This window comes from Gadus macrocephalus, chromosome 12, assembly GCF_031168955.1.
Source record: "Gadus macrocephalus chromosome 12, ASM3116895v1".
Lineage (NCBI taxonomy): Eukaryota > Metazoa > Chordata > Actinopteri > Gadiformes > Gadidae > Gadus > Gadus macrocephalus.
The window spans coordinates 25,718,295-25,735,852 of record NC_082393.1 but is presented as its reverse complement, the minus strand read 5'-3'; the positions used below and the strand labels follow the sequence as shown (position 1 = coordinate 25,735,852).

At 46.9% G+C, this 17,558-nt stretch overlaps 3 protein-coding genes across 5 annotated transcripts in view; 2 read left to right on the top strand and 1 right to left on the bottom strand.

Moving 5' to 3' along the window:
• ankmy1 (ankyrin repeat and MYND domain containing 1) overlaps positions 1 to 8,152 on the top strand; it is a 13,476-nt gene extending 5,324 nt beyond the window's left edge. Inside the window, exons 9-20 of the mRNA XM_060066184.1 lie at positions 1 to 84; positions 293 to 464; positions 815 to 955; positions 1,383 to 1,532; positions 1,746 to 1,853; positions 2,064 to 2,195; positions 2,264 to 2,377; positions 2,986 to 3,136; positions 3,613 to 3,745; positions 5,315 to 5,395; positions 6,199 to 6,350; positions 6,761 to 8,152. The exon at positions 1 to 84 is cut by the window's left edge and continues 95 nt beyond it. Of these exons, the coding sequence (XP_059922167.1) occupies positions 1 to 84; positions 293 to 464; positions 815 to 955; positions 1,383 to 1,532; positions 1,746 to 1,853; positions 2,064 to 2,195; positions 2,264 to 2,377; positions 2,986 to 3,136; positions 3,613 to 3,745; positions 5,315 to 5,395; positions 6,199 to 6,350; positions 6,761 to 6,885 (1,543 nt within the window). The 3' untranslated portion in view covers positions 6,886 to 8,152. The remainder of the gene's footprint in view (positions 85 to 292; positions 465 to 814; positions 956 to 1,382; positions 1,533 to 1,745; positions 1,854 to 2,063; positions 2,196 to 2,263; positions 2,378 to 2,985; positions 3,137 to 3,612; positions 3,746 to 5,314; positions 5,396 to 6,198; positions 6,351 to 6,760) is intronic.
• ccdc17 (coiled-coil domain containing 17) lies at positions 8,042 to 14,746 on the top strand. 2 transcript variants are annotated; one of them, XM_060066188.1, is made up of 13 exons: positions 8,042 to 8,233; positions 8,674 to 8,787; positions 9,012 to 9,135; positions 9,324 to 9,462; positions 9,684 to 9,794; positions 9,932 to 10,071; positions 10,526 to 10,642; positions 11,305 to 11,522; positions 11,783 to 11,862; positions 12,156 to 12,897; positions 13,094 to 13,180; positions 13,366 to 13,461; positions 13,736 to 14,746. In XM_060066188.1, the coding sequence occupies exons 1-10, from the start codon at positions 8,042 to 8,044 to the stop codon at positions 12,511 to 12,513; spliced, it is 1,593 nt and encodes a 530-aa protein (XP_059922171.1). In that variant the 3' UTR covers positions 12,514 to 12,897; positions 13,094 to 13,180; positions 13,366 to 13,461; positions 13,736 to 14,746. The 2 variants fall into 2 exon arrangements, with proteins under 2 accessions (XP_059922171.1, XP_059922170.1); XM_060066187.1 differs by having other exon boundaries at positions 8,647 to 8,787.
• Positions 14,229 to 16,883, bottom strand: LOC132468472 (uncharacterized). 2 transcript variants are annotated; one of them, XM_060066191.1, is made up of 4 exons: positions 16,723 to 16,883; positions 16,386 to 16,564; positions 15,713 to 15,826; positions 14,229 to 15,359 (listed from the first exon to the last, which is right to left on the bottom strand). In XM_060066191.1, exons 1-4 carry the CDS (start codon positions 16,844 to 16,846, stop codon positions 14,886 to 14,888), a joined length of 891 nt encoding a protein of 296 aa, XP_059922174.1. In that variant the 5' UTR covers positions 16,847 to 16,883; the 3' UTR covers positions 14,229 to 14,885. The 2 variants fall into 2 exon arrangements, with proteins under 2 accessions (XP_059922174.1, XP_059922175.1); XM_060066192.1 differs by having other exon boundaries at positions 16,386 to 16,586; positions 16,723 to 16,878.
• Between the last annotated feature and the right edge of the window lie 675 nt (positions 16,884 to 17,558).

Below are 17,558 nucleotides of genomic sequence, written 5' to 3'. Positions count from 1 at the left end.
GGCCGAAGCGCTGAGCCGCATCGGAGTCCCCCCTCGGACCCACAGCCACGAGACCCTCCGCAGGATGGCCGCCATGAAGACGGAGTGAGGGACTTCTCTCTGCTCTCTGCTTTCTGCCGATTAGGAACCATCGAGGTCATCTGGAACCCTCGTTCCCAACCCTCGACTTTAGACGTGACACTAAACAGACGTCAATACCTTTTGCGAAACAACTCGCGCAGATAAAAAAGATAACTAAACTCTTACAGACCTCCATGCAGCGTGAGGGTCACCGTTGTGCGTGTGTCTGCAGGCACCGCGCTCGCTGGAGCACCCTGAGCCTGCTGCTGCAGAGGGGGTCCGACCCCAACGCCTCCAGGCTGCCCATGCCCGTTCTGTTCCTCGCCATCAAGGCGGCGCACGTAGAGGCGGTCCGGGCTCTGCTGCAGCGTGGAGCGCAGACCGACAGGCCCCTCCCCGCTGAGGTGAGGACACGCCCCTCTGAGGGTAGGACACACCCCTCTGAGGTGAGGACACACCCCTCCCCTCTGAGGTGAGGACACACCATTCCCCTCTGAGGTGAGGACACGCCCCTCTGAGGTGAGGACACGCCCCTCTGAGGTGAGGACACGCCCCTCTGAGGGGAGGACACGCCCCTCTGAGGTGAGGACACACCCCTCTGAGGTGAGGACACGCCCTCCCCTCTGAGGTGAGGTAACCCCTCCCCTCTGAGGTGAGGACACACCCCTCTGGAGACCAGTATTTCTTGTGCACTGAACAATCACTGCGTAATCCCACTGAGGAGTCAGGTGTGTGTGTGTGTGTGCGTTTGCAGTGGAAGGGCCTATATCCCCTTCACGTCGCTGCAGGCTTGTCGGGCCCTGAGGGCCCCAGCATAACAGAGCTGCTCCTACACGCCATGGCTGACGCTGATGCCCAGGCACTAGACCAGGAGGACGTCTATCATCTGGATAAGGTGCTTGTTGAGCCGCGGTTCCACCGCAATGACCCGCAGCCTTGAGGCCAGCGACTCCATCTCCAGGGACTAATCGTTTCCTTGTTGTCAGCCGTTTCCCCGCGGCCTATAGTCTGTCACTCTGCTGCTGCAGAGTTGAAATGGCTGAACAATCTTTTTTTGTACTCGACCAATCAGAGATGTTCAGCGTTACAAGCCCCTCCCCAAAGTCCATGTACTTCTGTTAAGTACTCCCCCGAGCCTTTAGGGGGTTAGAATAAATGTTACACGAGTACCTCCAAAGGTTCCTAGTCCCTGGGTAAAGCTCCTAGGGAGGGGGTTTGGTATTATATTATAATTTAATAAAAGGCTGCTAATTAGATTATATACGCCAATTATAAATATTTGTATATAATTCTGGGAGCTCCTGTTTGATATTGCTGCACAGACCAGGACCGAGACACAAGCGGCTCTCGGGAACAAGACCCTGGCCCCCCCATCCTGGGGCCCCGACCCCGAGGACGGCTTCCCCGGGGCCCCCCCAGAAGGGGGTCGGACCGCCCTGCACCTGGCCTGCCAGAGGGACACCGACCACAGCGTGGGTGTTCCACCCGTTCACCGCCCAGAGAAAAACAGTCGCGCTGTGTTTATCTCCCATGTGGGATTTGGAGCCGATATCTTGCAACGCTTTGGAATTGACGAGCGATTTGTGTGTGTGTGTGTGTGTGTGTGTGTGTGTGTGTGTGTGTGTGTGTGTGTGTGCGTGTGCGTGCGTGCGTGTGCGTGTGCGTGCGTGCGTGCGTGCGTGCAGAATGCCAGCGAGGTGGTGTCGCTGCTGCTCTCCCGGAGGGCCAGAATCAACCTCCTGTGGAGCGGCCACTCCCCGCTCTCCCTGGCCATCGCTAGCGGCAACGACATGGTGACGACGCACGGCGCACGCTCACACTAACGCGGATTGACCACTGGGACAGGATGTGTTTGATAGTAAAGGCTGATGAGTTAAACGACGCGGTAGGAAAGGACATGTTGAGGACAGATTGAGGGGTGGTTTAGTTTGATATCCCTATTGTGTAATAGTTATAGTTCACCATACTAACTGAATGCCCCCCTCCCTTGCCCCCCTGTCTAGGCAGTGGAGCTGTTGTTGAAGGGGGGGGCCGACCCTAATCTTCCACTGGGCCGAGGGGTGGGCAGTGCGCTGTGTGCCCTCACCAACATCGACTACGACTCCACTGGACACCCCCACGACAGGGCTAAGATGGTATGTACCCACAACAACCACAGGGGGGGGCAAGCATGCTGTGACCACTCTGTATTTGTTCCTTGCAGTTGGATATGTTAGACAAGGCGGGGGCAGACATCAGGATGCCCGTGTTGGTCGGGGAAGGCCAGAAGAGAGCCTTCGGGACAGCTATCGACTACGCACACTATACCTTCAACCAGGTAACGCACGCACGACACACAGACAGACACACACACACACACACACAGACACACACACACACACACAGACACACAGACACACACACACACACAGACACACAGACACACACACACACAGACACACAGACACAGACACACACACACACAGACACACAGACACAGACACAGACACACACACACACACAGACACACAGACACACACACACACACACACACACACACACACACACACACACACACACACACACACACACACACACAGACACACACACACACACACACACACACAGACACACAGACACACAGACACACACACAGACACACACACACACACACACACACACACAGACACAGACACACAGACACACAGACACACACACACACACACACACACACACACACACACACATATACAGTATATAAACACACATATATATTAACACACATATAAACAAACACACACACATACATCTATACACAAACACACATATAAACACACACATATATAAACACACACACACGCACATATAAACACACACATATATAAACACACACGCGCGCACACATAACCAGACAGCCTTCTCTCGGTGTGGCGCGGCCCTGACCAGGACCAGCGTGTCGCCCACACCTCCTACCACGCCCTGAGCCAGCGCGAGAGGGCCGTCCACGAGGCCCGCGGCCAGCTGCTGAGGCTGATGGCCGCCCTGCTGCGGCAGACCGCCGGGCGCGGGGGGGCCGGGGAGCGCGCCCCGCCTGCCGGTCAGTACATAGAGCCATACCCCAGGAGGTGGAGGGCAGTGTGGGGGCTCTTGGGACTGGTTCTTGCCTGCATGTGTTTGGATGTGAGTTTGTGAGTTGGGATGTGTGTTGGGATGTGTGTTTGGATGTGTGTTTGGATGTGTGTTTGGATGTGTCTTGGTGTGTTTGGATGTGTGTTTGTGTGTTGGGAAGTGTGTTTGGATGTGTCTTGGTGTGTTTGAATGTGTGTTTGGATGTGTGTTTGTGTGTTGGGATTTGAGTTTGTGTGTTGGGATCTGAGTTTGTGTGTTGAGATGTGTGTTTCTGTGTGTGTTTGTGTGTTAGGATGTGAGTTTGTGTGTATGTTTGTGTGTTGGGATGTGAGTTTGTGTGTTTGTGTGTTGGGATGCGTGTTTGTGTTTGGGATGTATATGATAGCCTAATTTGATAGTCTGGATGTGCTTCGGTGGGATTCTGATGAGCTGTTTTTATGATAGGTGCCAACAACAAAGAGAAGTTTGTGTATAAAGGAGGAGGAGCCAATACGCCACAGGGGCGTGGCCCCAGGGCGACCGTTGCCAAGGAGACAGCCAGACCTGAGTCTCCGGTGTCCGACCGTGAAACAGAAAAGTATATCGCACACGCAAACATGAATGATGAAAGATTTTCAAAGATTTGTCAAAAATATCACAGGCTGGCACTTGTGCAGGTTTACAGCGGTTAATGGTAAAACTTTACAATAAAGGTACATCAATTAACCATTAAGTACAATTATTTAATACAGTATTAAGCGTGAATGATACATTTGAACTTATGGTCTACTCATCATTTACTTAGGGTGATAATGTTTTCTGATAGTGTTCATGTTTCACGTGTCAAGGTATTAATTAATTGATAGGTTATTAATTAGGGTTAGGGTTAACCCTAATTAACTTGAATTAACGTTTCCATCCAAAGTGTGAAGGCAGACGAGCCCAAATCTGTGTTCACTTTCCTCTGCTCCTGGAGGCAGGGATGTTTAAAATCAAAACTGTGTAGCAGACTGCCCACTGCACAAAATGAGTACAATAGCCTGCGTTCACACCAAAAGATGCAAAAAGTTGACGCGCGGCACGATCCCATTCAAAGTGAATGTAGAGACGCGTTGCTGCTTTGCTGCCGCAGCATTTGCTGCCGAGAAAACGGGCAGCTAAATTTGATTTGCGGCGCGTCAAAATCTGATTTGCAGCGCAGCATGCCCGTGCCCGCTGCCGGGCACGGGCGGCGGGCGCGTTCACGTATTTTGCGGCGCGTCAAATGCTGCTCGAGTTGAAATATTTCAACTTTTCGGCAGCAAACGCGTGATGACAGCCAATCAGCGTTCAACAGCGTTGCCACTGAGGCGTTGCCACTGAGTGACATGCCGTAACAGCCAATCAGTGTTACTCCCTTGGAGTGACTTTGAGTTCACTACCTGATCCAGATCAAAGCGCTAAAATGGAGGAGAAGATAATAATTGCAGTCTCCGCATTCCCGGTGATCTTCAACACCACCGTGGCCAGTTATAAGTGTCCAATACATATATATATATATATATATAAGTATAAATGTCAAACCGAGAGATCCTAGCAGCACCGATCCTAGCTAGCAGGTCATCAAACTGGGCTGGAGTCAACCTCAAATAGCGCTGGAAGCGGTCGTCATCCAGACGGAGCTCCTGCAGAAGACGGTGAAATTCACCGAGCTCTGTACGGCTCTGAATGGTCTCATGAACCCATAAACGACGGGCATTCCAACGTCTCTCCCTCTTCCACAACAGGTAAAGACATGCAATGCTCGTAATGTCGGCCATGGTTGTGAATGAATTCAGAAGCACCGCGGGCAAAACTTGCCGCGCAACAAAACTGCGGCGCAGCAAAACTTTTGCCGCGCTGCAAAACTTGATTTGCGGCGCCGCAAAACTTCGGCGGCAACGCGTTCGGGCAGCAAATGCATCTTTTGGTGTGAACGCAGGATCTCAAGCCATAGTCCCTTTAACCAACAACAACTGAACTACAATGCAAACTCCAACCAACTACCCCTAACCCTAGGCTAATGCTACACAATAATGCTTATGAATGCGTTGATTCATTTGATTTGTCCTTTATATATTACTGTTTATTTCTTTACCCATTGTGCTCTTCTATATCTCCCCCTCACTGCCCCTCTCCCGTCTCCTAGTGGTGGACCCGCTGACCGCGCGGAGAGCAAGGCATCGTGGCAGAGCAGAACGAGGGCCGACGGCAGAGAGAGGAGGACCAGGTGAGCCCGTCCCCTCTCACACAGCAACACCGTGGTCTCTGCGTTGGGTTATCATCCAACAGGAAGGCGGACCCCCGTCATATAAAGTAGACCGTTACTGCGGCCAGGGCACATTGTGTGTGAGGGATGTGGTTCTACTTAGAGAACCCCCCCTGCCTGTTGGGGCACACGCATTGTATGTGAGGCATACATCAACATGACGGGGCATTACGTATGTCGCATGTAAGTGTGCGCTCTCAGAGCCGCCTCATGCAAGCCTAGTGAAGACGAGCCTAGTGAAGTCGAGCCTAGTGAAGACGAGCCTAGTGAAGACGAGCCTAGTGAAGACGAGCCTAGTGAAGACGAGCCTAGTGAAGACGAGCCTAGTGAAGACGAGCCTTTCACACACTTTTTAATCTAAGCGTAAAATAGTGTAGCGAATGGCTTCGGTGGTTTGTGGATGAGGGGGATTTAAATGACTGCGTTTGCATTCTTTAATAGATCCATGTTTTCTAGATGTAGTTTGTCAGTTAGTCAGTTGGTTGACGTCTGCAACCTCACAACTAGTTGCTACTAAATTATATTTAAATAATTTACCCACATTTATAGATTTAATCGTGACGTAGAGGTCATTCGATACACGGCAGGCGATCCAACAGGCGCTAGGAGACACGTGTCATCTGAAAAATAATGACTCCTATGATTCTTGATGAAAGGTAACAGCTGAGGTTAACACGCTCTGCTCCGGGAGAGCGTGATCCCGGGTGCAGCGTGCGGACAGTCCGGGGGGGCCTTTCTGAGGTCTGTGTGTGCGTCTCTCCCAGGACGCCTCTGGGCTCGTGCTACCAGTGCGGCCGCTCTGCGTTCGTGACCCTGACGCCCTGCAGCCGCTGCCACCGGGTGCTGTACTGCTCCGTGAGCTGCAAGCTGAAGGCCTGGGAGCAGCGGCACCGCGGGGAGTGCATCCGACTGCCAGGTGGGGGGGGGGGGGGGGGGGGGGGGGGGGGGGGGAGAGAGGAGAGAGAGAGAGAGAGAGAGAGAGAGAGAGAGAGAGAGAGAGAGAGAGAGAGAGAGAGAGAGAGAGAGAGAGAGAGAGAGAGAGAGAGAGAGAGAGAGAGAGAGAGAGAGAGAGAGAGAGAGAGAGAGAGAGGGGGAATATTGGGAATATATTCACTGAAAAAAACAAAACATTATTATTCTGTTGACCTGGTATTAGTTTAATCTGGATGATTTCAGCTTGTTAGTGTCTGATCTTTTACTGTGTATTGTTTTAAATCGCTTTTCAAAGTGTGTGGTTTAATATACATTTGTAGAAAAAACAACTTTATCAAACCAAACTCTTACTGTGTGTATAGATATATTTTCTTTCTTTCATTCTTTCTTTAGTAAGCCCCAGTTCCCCCCCTCAGAGGGAGCGGGTCAAAGCCAGTAGAACGCCCGGACCCTTGAAGGTGTCAGAGAAGGTTCCAGAAGCTCACATCGACCCTTCGGAAAACTACAGCTTCATCTGATCACATAGAAAATAATAACTTCATGATAATAATAGCTAAGAATTATTAATATTTATAATTCATAATAATGATAAGTTATGAATACTAATAACTTTAGATCAGTACAGCAGCAAATGACTCGCTTTATGATACTATAACAACATAAGCCTATAGGGATTCAGAAGCTTGGGAAATTAAATGATTTAAAGGAAGACACGCCACAAATCAGGGATAATCCTTGACGTCTGACCTTTAGTGGAATGTGCAGGACTATAATACTTTCCAGTAAACCATTGCCTGTGTTAGTCCTGGGTGCCATAACAAATAAATTAAATCATATAATACAATGTAGAAACGTGAAGTTCTTCTTTAAAATCGACACTGATGGAGTACGACAGAAATGCTAGGGGTTACACAAGCAAGGCATACATTGTTCAGTATGAGATGGGGTAGGATATAATTATAATGGTAACAATGACATTAACCATCATTATCATTCTTTAATTTAATAAATACAATTAGAATGAATAATGAATCACGCATTTGAGAAGTCTACTCTGCTTTAAACGATGTAAGTCGCTTTGGATAAAAGCGTCTGCTAAATGCCCTAATAGTGTATTGCAATGTGTGTCAGACTGAAATTCCTGAACAATTTGTCGGTTTTAGCTATGTTGTAAAATTTACGAGACATTTTACCATATAATCATTGTTACCATATAATTATAATAATATGAATGAACGAATAATAACGAATCAACCAGTTGAGAACTCAACTCTGTGTATATGGCGATGTGTGTCCGAACCAACAACACACATTTATGGTATTTTGTTTTATTTTATACTATCTTGAAATTGTATTGATTTGTTTAACTCAAGAACACTTTTACACTCATTGTTCATTCATGGTGCAGCTCTCCACACCCTCACATTAACAATGACCTAGACTTGGTGACAGTTGCCACAAACAAACAAAACGAGCAAACAATGTTTCCTAGGCAATATAAACTATAGAGCTAGTCCTAAATCCGGTTATGGTAGACTCTCTCTTTGGACTCTTTGAATGGACTTTTCTTGGGACTACTCAAGCAATAGTTTGGAGAATAAACATGGAGTAAGAGGGACTGTTCCAAATTGTCTTCTTGACAACTCGACACCTTGAAAAAAAGTGTGGAGAAGGATGGCCCTTCTCTGTGCGGACTGTAGCATGGTGTTCAGCTCTGGGAGCCTGCTGCAGAGACATCAGGCCCAGCTCTGTGTGGGGAAGGCTGCGGGAGACCCCATAGCAGCACGCAAGGAGCCTGAAACTCAGGCCGCAGACCGTGGAATAGGTGCTGAGCCTCAGAGAACAACGACCCCAGAGCTCATCAAGGTAATGTAAAGGGGTGACACTACTAAGATATATATCAATTTATCATTTTTTTTATTATTTATATATTATTTCCCATTAATTCATTTGTGAATGCAGTCATAGGCATTAACTAACTTTTAATGGTTCCATCATTGTCCGGTAACGATTGACCACTGGTGTTCATGTTAAGGTATTGATTTCTGAATTATTTAATATGATTTGCGTTAACCCCAAACAACATCCCTAACCAACATGCTAATGCAATATAATGATGCTTATTACTGTGTTAACTAATGATAATTGATTGTTAATGAATATACTCTTATTGTTAAGTGTTACTGGTAATCGTAAAAATAGCCTATATTGTTTGACCAAACTTGTGAGTATTTCACCCGTGACCAATCGAAGATGTTTGTGTGTTTATACTGTGATAGATGAGAAGTCAAAAATCTTGCCAGCAGAAGAGAAACAATAACCAGGGAATCGTTGATGCCGCACCCAATCCCGACCGAGTAGAAGAAGAGAAAATACCTAGAAGACAAGAGAACCATCCCCTGAAAACCCTTTCAGACGAGGTAGCTATGGACCCTGCCTTATCCTACCTATCTTTGTTGTGTACGGGGAATGGGTTAACCTAGCAATTGTTATCATTGCTTGGCACTTGATCCTATGACCATCCTTACTGAACCCACGGGGATATATTGTTTCACCTTCTTCTGACACATGTACTTATTGTCAGCCGCTTTGAATAAAAGCGTCTGCGATCCTTCATGCTTCCGTTTGCTTTCGTATCGGTAAGGTTCCAGGAGGTCGAGCCGGTCAGGACACCAGACTCAGGTTAATGGAGGAGAGGACAGAGCTGCATAAGATCCGGCTGGCCCAGATACACGATCACAACCAGCAGCTGCAGCGCCAGAGAGAAGGTGAGGTCTGAACACAACCGTTTTGGGGAGAAACTTTAGGCCAAAGTACCTCTGTGCAGTGCATGTGTCTCCTTCTCTTCTATGTATATTTGTGTGTTTTGTGTCTTTGGTGTGTGTGTGTGTGTGTGTGTGTGTGTGTGTGTGTGTGTGTGTGTGTGTGTGTGTGTGTGTGTGTTTGAGTCCACCAGAGCTCTTCCAACAGATGGGTGCCCTTTCAGGGCAGACCACTGTCAGTCACCTGGAGAATCTGCTGGTTCAGCAAAAGGACAAAGAAGACAGGAGCGAAGAAATGCTCAGACAACTGACCCGTCGCCTCGACACACTACAGTGAGCGCGCACACACACACACACACACACACACACACACACACACACACACACACACACACACACACACACACACACACACACACACACACACACACACACACACACACACACACACACACACACACACACACACACACGAAAGAAGAAAACCAATTCATGGGATATTGTGTAGGAAAAATATCCTGAAAGTACAAACTTTGAAGGTTTTGTTTGATTAGGGTTGAATCGATAGCCACCAACCAGCCTGGTCCCGATGGAAATAGGGCCCTTTCCCTTAACTTTGACCTGTTAAGATCTTCTACAGACGGACCTCTTTCTTCCCAGATAAGGTAAGGGGCTCCGGACACAATCATCATCAAGAATCAAACTAACATTTGTTATTCAATTCAAGTTATTGGGCTTCAACCGATCATACCTGGCTCCTGTGAGTGTGATTGGTGGAATGAGGCTTCACTGTGCACCTCAGGGAGATGCAGGCGGCCTATGTGCAGTCTGGGGGGTTGGACCCGGGCCTTCTGGCCCAGATGATGGACCTCCAGCGAGAGGCCCAGTGGTTGGAGCAGGCTCCCCTAGAGGCCGAGGCCGAGGCCAAGGGGAGGAGGAAGAGTGAGTCCTTCAGGTCCACACAGAGAGGAAGGATTGATGAGATTGGTCCTCATGAACATCTGATGTGGATGGATGTTCCTCACCTTCTTGACTTAACTGTTATGCTAGTAGGGAAACAATGGTTGCTGGGTTTCCAAGGTTTCCAAGTTAAGGTACTTTCATTCCAGACGGGTCATTTATGAATGATCAACTTATCAGATTTTTATATTTAGAATGTGATAAGTATTTAATTTACCATGTTTAATTTATGACTGATATTAGATTACTCAGGATAGAATTTTTTTCCTTAGTTTTTGTTAGTATCATTTGAATATCACTTCCACTTAAAGATCCCCCAATAGAAGGGCTGCAAACAGAAGGTGCCGTGTCCCTGCGTGTCCGGCGGTGGACCGGCTCCGTCCAGACGAAGTGTGACTCTGGACCTGAGAGGCCTTGTCCTGTACTCTCTGCCCAGAGGTCAGGCCCTATCGCCGGGGTCCGAACCGGGAGCTGCTGGCCCTGGAGGCCGAGAACCGGAGGCTGGAGCACGAGATCCTTCAGATCCAAGCAGCCCGGCCCTATGGAGACCAAGGTGGCGTGGCCCTTCACCGACAGTCAATATATAATTATACATTTGAATCCTTCGTTTTTTATATAGTGGGGCATGATCTGGTTTTACAAATCAGTTCCATCCAAATCTAGTCATAGATTATCCAAATTGTCTTCATTCTTGAAATCAAGAATCTTGAGATCAAAATCAAACATTGATTAACCAATCAATGGGGGAAAAGTCCAGGGAGAAAGTAATAAAAACCTGGAACCGTAAGAATCTGAAATATTGGGACACTTGATACAAAGAACAACAACGAGCTGGTGCAGAGGAAGGGAATTCCGCTGCCTAAATACACGAGGAGGGAAGAGGTCATGAGGGACAGGTGAAAACATCTAGGTGAGTGAGGACAATCAGAGATGTTGGACACACAAGGACAGGGAGTGAAGTGATCAATGTAGAGGGTTAGATGTGAGAGGCCACACACAGACACATGACGCCTAGTTTGACAAAGAGACACCAGATCAGAGCTGAAAAGCAAAAGTGAATGAAGGTGTTCCGAAGCTCTCCAACCAGGTCTCCTGGTTGGAGAGTTTAGGAACACCTTCATTCACTTTTGCTTTTCAGCTCTGATCTGCTGTCTCTTTGTTCACATGTCTGGCGTCGCTGAGAGCGTCCTCTGTGTGGTGGGTGTGTCCATGCAGGCTCCTCCTCTCTCTCTCTGGTGGAGGCGGAGCTTCAGCAGGACCAGCTCTACTGCATGGTGGACATCAAGGCAGAGATGGAGGCTCTTCGCCGGGAGATCAGAGAGAGGCGCAGGGGCGTGGCCAGGACGTGCAGACAGGCCCCTCCACCCCCCCCACCACCATCACAGCGCCCACCTCCCCCGGTTCACCCCGCCCAGCAGGCACCAAACCCCCTGGTGAGTACTCCTGCTCATGCCCTGGTCCTAGCTCTCCTGGTTCACACACACACATTCATTTTGCGTCGTTGTGCACTTTTTCACTCACAATTTTATTGTATATTGAATTGAATCACACAATATGAATTCATTTTATTACACAATCCTACACAATTATATAAATAGAGAGACCTTGCTGTTGGCGCACAACATATAAACATACACGATTTGATTAATATTTTTTTTAATTTTTACGCATATTTTCTCCTGCATAATGCCAGGTGAGGTGGACGCGCTCCGGAGTGGAAGGATGTGACTCCGCCCCCGGGGACGTTCCGGGGACGGACCGCCGTGACCCGCGGTTCGTTGACTGAACCCTCGCCCAGCGTCACACTCATTATCACCATTTACAGACATTCTGAGGTCATAACAACATGCGTACATTTTGTGTGGACTACGCTACAGATGCTAGTTAACTTTTCGACGTTGACGACCTTGTTGACAGTCTACAGTCGGTCGTCTCTGTTAGAAGAACTAGGCAGCAGAACGGTGGAGCTGGTCATCCATAGACACACTGTACCGGGAGTGTTTATTGTTTTACTTTGTGTTAAAATCGTCATTCTCTGACGATGTGATGGTTTGGCTTCGTTGCAGGGTGGAGTTAGCCATTTTCTACGACATGGTGGTTGGTATTGATGCGAGGCTGAGCATGCTTCGCCTGGTGTCGTCTCTCTACCTGGGGGAGCAGCAGGTGGGGCTGCCGGCCCCCCTGCCCTGCGTCCTGTGTCAACCGGGGGTAGAAATGCCCTTTTCCCAACAACTGCCCCCAGGAGGCTACGCCCCCCTGCTGGTCAAACAGCCGTTACCCAGGAAAGTACACTTGTCATTTAGTTCCATGGACTGTACTTTAAATGTTAATACTTTTCGTATTAGAGATGTTCTATTTTTGTGCATTATTTTACCTGAAGTAACTTTTTTTTTTTTTTTTTTACTCCTGGTTGAATTAAAATAAATGATATATAATGCATAGATTGAAATATAATAATTACAATCAATGGGCATCTTGGCCAAAAAAGGGAATGAGTGTTACTGATCTTTAATATGGGTTCCACTCTAGGATTGAACATTGGCACACAATAGCAAATTAAAACATGAGTTTATAGATTTATTCTCCTACTTTTCAGATTTATCTATGTTTAAGGTGGTTTGCTGTCGTGCTTCCCATCCTGTGAGAACCTGTACGGACTCTCCCCTCCTCTGTTCCAGACTCTGCCCGTACCCCGGACTGTGCCTGGTGCTGGAGGTCCACGGGCCAGAGGGGTGCCAGGGTCCCAGGAGGCAGGAGACGATGTCTCTGGGCTGGGCACGGCTGGAGCTCTTTGACCTAAACAGCCAGGTACTCCCATGATCCCAGGACACACTACATCCGAAACACGGGCAGAACACTTTATCTTCCAGCATAGCTGCCGCTAAAGACAAGACTGCAGAATGTGATGTTATTCCTATGTTTCTCCCAATGAATAAGTAAAGGGATTAAACTTAAATGTATATGGCAGTATCCATACATAGCACTTTACCTACCTTGTTTTCAGCTCCACAGGGGCTATTGGAAGGTTCCGGTTCGCAGCCTTCCAGTTACACCGGCCAAACATCAAGTCGACCTCGACTCTGTGCCACAGGTAGGTAGCCACAGCTAACAACATATTAATGGCAGATTTGGCAGAACCCTACCCTTAACATTGTCAAATCAATATAATTGATTTGATACCAGAAATAGGTTGGTATATGATCAACTAGGAGGGAAACACAAGATGGTATTGTAAATGTATATTGTTCCCCGCCCTAACATGAGTGTTTGATTGAGGTGGGCCATATGGAGATATTTTTGCGTGTGGCCGGAGGAGATGTACCGGTTCAGCCTGGTTCCAGTGCTCCGGGGCAATATGAACATCCCATAGTGGTATGGATAAACCTCTACAACTTATACCATTCAGATTGTATTTGAAACCTATTTGAGCATGTAGTTATTGGTTCATTCTGGTCTAACTGGAGAAGAGAGTGATGGAGTGGAATTGACCCGTAAGATCAACTTCACTGGCTACCATGGACCTATGCTGTGATTCACTGGCTAGTGAACCGATGAATGATTCACTACAATGAACACATACTGTGCTGTATTTCAGTGGCTACAATGAACACATGCTGTGCTGTCGCCCTCTCATGTCTCAATACAGGTTTCTTCTCATGCAGTACCTGTACCAGTCTCGGTAACGTCTTCAACAACGTCATTGTTAAGCCATGAGTTCCCCATAACAGCCAATCAAAGCTTCTCCGGTCCAATTGACCAAAACGAGGAAGCCAACCGGAGCTCAGAGGAAATGGACGACCAAATAGGTACTGAGACTGTGGACATTTTGGGGCTTGAAATTAAATAAACACTGATTGCGTAGGATCAATAGGACTTCATTGGTGTTCTACATGGTTTGATTAGGTCATTAGGATTATCTAAATACTGCTGAAAGGCCATGTGGCTTGTATTATCTCTCTCTACATATATATATTCTATGTTTGTTCTAATTTCCTTTTGTTTTATTTATTATAAAATATGAATTATTATTAACCCATATTTGTCCACTATTTTCAATGTAGCACATTTGTATGAATAGAGTATATACATCAAGGCAAGTCATTTAGTCAGATGATCATTTGGCAAAGATGACACAAAGATGAAGGGGGACTTATGTGCAAAGAACATAACTAATTTATTACTGTTACAGCATAATGGCAGTACGGAAGATGTTTTGACACAGCACAATCATTTCCCCAAGAAGCTATACTATGCATTGTTCAGCTCAGTGGCTCCGTTCAAATTATTTTCTTCTATTGCTTCACTTAAACTTGGAGCGGAAGTGTAGCAGTGGTCAAGCGGGTGGAATACTGTGTGAAACGAGTCAACCCTTTAGACCAACACTAATGAAATTAAATAATTCAGCCAAGCATCTTCAGTCGCAGGGCCATACGATGGCTAAATCCCAAATTGACCGTATTGGAACAGTGGCTAGAACGGCTGTTGAGGAAAACCTCCGGGAGTGGAATTCAAATGGAGGACGTCAACTAGATTCACCTCCATCAAACATAATCAGAACATGAACCAACCATGTTGGGAGGCAGGAATGTGTCCCTCCTCGGTCTCTAGGATACACAAATAAAAAGTAATTTGCCTCATTGACAAATTACAAATTCAGTTGCGTCAGATAAAATAAGTACAATATTTGATATTCCTAATGTGTCACTGATCATGATCTAGATTTAGTTGTTGGTGTTTGCGTCGCAGGCCAGCAGGGGCAGCCAGGCTGCTGGTATGGCTATTGGCTGGTCCTTCGTTCAGGCTGGATTGGTGCTTTCCATTTGACATTTACCCTGCAGGTGGACCTCAGTGCTTCCACAGTTGACTGAGTTCGTGTTCAGGCCGCCCACAGTCTTTGCTTTGGAGGACGAGCCTTTGAGTCGTTTCTCTCCCTCACAAACGTCACTCAGAGGAATCCGAGCTTCGAGTGGAATCATGGGCTGAACGTCGTCCATGAGATCCAGCAGCTTCTTCTTGATGAGCTCCAGCCCCCTCTGCTCCTCCACCAGATGCACCTTCTCCGTGAGGTGTTTCAGGAGATCAGAACATTCCTTCCTCACAAACGTCTTCCTGGACCAGATGAGCTCCCCGTTGACGGCGTGGCCCATGTGGGCGCTTGGCGATGGAGTCTTGATGATGTAAACGTTCTCCCAGATCACGGGGTCTCTCTGCAGGGCCTGTTTCAGCCGGGCTGAAGCCGCCCGCTTCGTCCGGTCCTTATTGTCCACAATCTGTAATGGAAAGGCAATTTGTCAAACAACCTCACAATCACAAGCGTCGGGCGTTTAGCAGACGCTTTTATCCAAAGCAATTTACAATAAGTACATTTGCCCGAAGAATGAGAAACAAATATATATCGCTGTCTGTACAGTAAGGATGTTCATAGAACCAAGTGCCGTACACAACAAAGAAAGCTAGGATAAGATACTACACAACTAAGTACGACACACAATAAGTGCTTATGAGGGGTGGGAATGATACAATGATGAATTGTGATAGCTTGCTATGGTACAATGTTGAAAAGGAGAAAGTGATCTGCATATTTAGTGAAAATTACCAAAGGTCCATCACTATGGGGGCTCACCTTGAACTGGGGGAAAGCTGCGATTCTGGTGACGGTCAGAATCGCAGGACAGCCGATTTTTTTGCAATCTTGCACACTCTTACGCTTTCTTCGTTTCCTGGCACCGGCGTTATCCTACAATGAATTGTAGGAGAGAAAACATAATTGTTTTGTTAAAACCTACGACACAAGAATGGGGTTTAAATGTTTGTTTCTCCAGAAATGCGTTTGAATGCTTGCCTCTCAGCGTATAGACAAAGCACCAGTGCATTATTCAAGAGGGCAAATATTGGGAGAGGACTTTCAAATTAATCAAATTATTTTTTTTCAACATGCTCGACTTCCTCGTTATAATCAATCTATTTCCTTTCGATTATCTATACATTTTCGGGTGAGGCGTGATACAAGTATCGATTGTAAGACATATCCTGTCCTGTCCTATCCGGACACGGTGTGATTAGATATTCTCAATAATGGCGTTTCCTGTCACAGGTTAGTCAAGCCCTGTGATAATAGTGATGTCCTGTGATGTTAGTCATGTCCTGTGATTTAGATGGTCCCCTACCCTGAGATAAACATCTCAATGTGTTGGGGGTTAGGGTCAGTCACCAGATGAGGATCGCTATCAAAGTAACCACCAATAAACACTAAAGGAGGGTCCATTGGTTTACCTACACAAAAGAGCATTACTTACGTTCAACACGTCGGGTTTCTCCTTCCGCTTCTTGCTCTCGGAGATGTCTCTCCCCAGATGACATCCCATCTCCTTCGTCCCGATGAACATGAACGGGGTGCCGGTGAAGGCGATGGTCGGGGTGCCCTCTCCCCGGCTCCACTCCCAGAACACACGGGTGTTGGACGTCGGTTGCCACACTGCATGTTGGATTAGCAAAGCCTGATCAGTTAAACATCAGGAAACGACCCACAGTGGAGGACTAGTAGAATTAGATAACATGAGCTTGCTACGACTCACTACAACCTAACTTCGCTTGAATTCAATGTATCCGTCGCTAAATAACCCTGTTACTTACTATTATCAAAAAACGAAGCATGTGTCCCGTACACCACAAACTTAGTCATGGTGGCGGCTTCGTTTTGTTCTATAAAAGACTCGACTTCTCGCAGGTCGTTGAATACGTGTTGCTGTTCCTCCATCTTCGTCCATGTTGTTAGTGGAAGAGCCGCGGTGGCTGCCGGGAGAGACGATGGTTCAAGTTCCAACTCTGAACAGAAGAGGGCGCCAAAACCCAATATAAACTCCGTCAACTGAACACTGCAAGTATGTCGTGGAGCAGCGATTCCCACCTTTTTGTTCCAAGGAAGGTCTGCGACAGCATATTCATAAAATAATTTGGACCAGTATAACATTTTAATGCCTTAATTTTCAGATGCATCATTTTACAAATAATTTGGCCTTTTTAAGATGAAAGTGATATTTACAATTAAAGCTACAGCAATGTAATGCTCGAGTTCCAGGCTCGTTTCAACACGCAATATAAAAAAACATTGGTCGATTTTATGTATAGCTGTTGGAATAACACGTCCGTTATAGCCCAAGTTATAAAATATGACAATTTTCTTTAAGTGTGAGCAATTAAGTGATCAAGAGTGTTATCTAAAATCAGCGTAGTAAACCTAATCAGTCGTTTCATTGTTTCTAGCATCTGCAATAATCTTTTAGAATGCTGTACATGCTGTTGGTTTAGAGTACCGCAATTCACCTTTTTGGTTGAACGTAAAAAAGCTATTGAATAAAAAAAGTTCAGTGTTTGGTGAGCGGAAATCTTCAGATGGGCTGGATGACGTCAGGTTTGTTCCAGATTAAGCTCAAGCTTTGCTTCATTCTTCCCATATTTAGTAAATAACA

Excerpts from the sequence above, each read along its gene's own strand:
- ccdc17 (XM_060066187.1), top strand. The coding sequence starts at position 8,042 with ATGGCCCTTCTCTGTGCGGACTGTAGCATGGTGTTCAGCTCTGGGAGC. Across the intron at positions 8,234-8,646 it reads CGACCCCAGAGCTCATCAAG|ATGAGAAGTCAAAAATCTTG; the intron begins GTAATGTAAAGG and ends ATACTGTGATAG. Across the intron at positions 10,643-11,304 it reads CCGGCCCTATGGAGACCAAG|GCTCCTCCTCTCTCTCTCTG; the intron begins GTGGCGTGGCCC and ends GTGTCCATGCAG.
- LOC132468472 (XM_060066191.1), bottom strand. The coding sequence starts at position 16,846 with ATGGAGGAACAGCAACACGTATTCAACGACCTGCGAGAAGTCGAGTCT. Across the intron at positions 16,565-16,722 it reads TGCTTCGTTTTTTGATAATA|TGTGGCAACCGACGTCCAAC; the intron begins GTAAGTAACAGG and ends TCCAACATGCAG. Across the intron at positions 15,827-16,385 it reads AGAAACCCGACGTGTTGAAC|GATAACGCCGGTGCCAGGAA; the intron begins GTAAGTAATGCT and ends AATTCATTGTAG.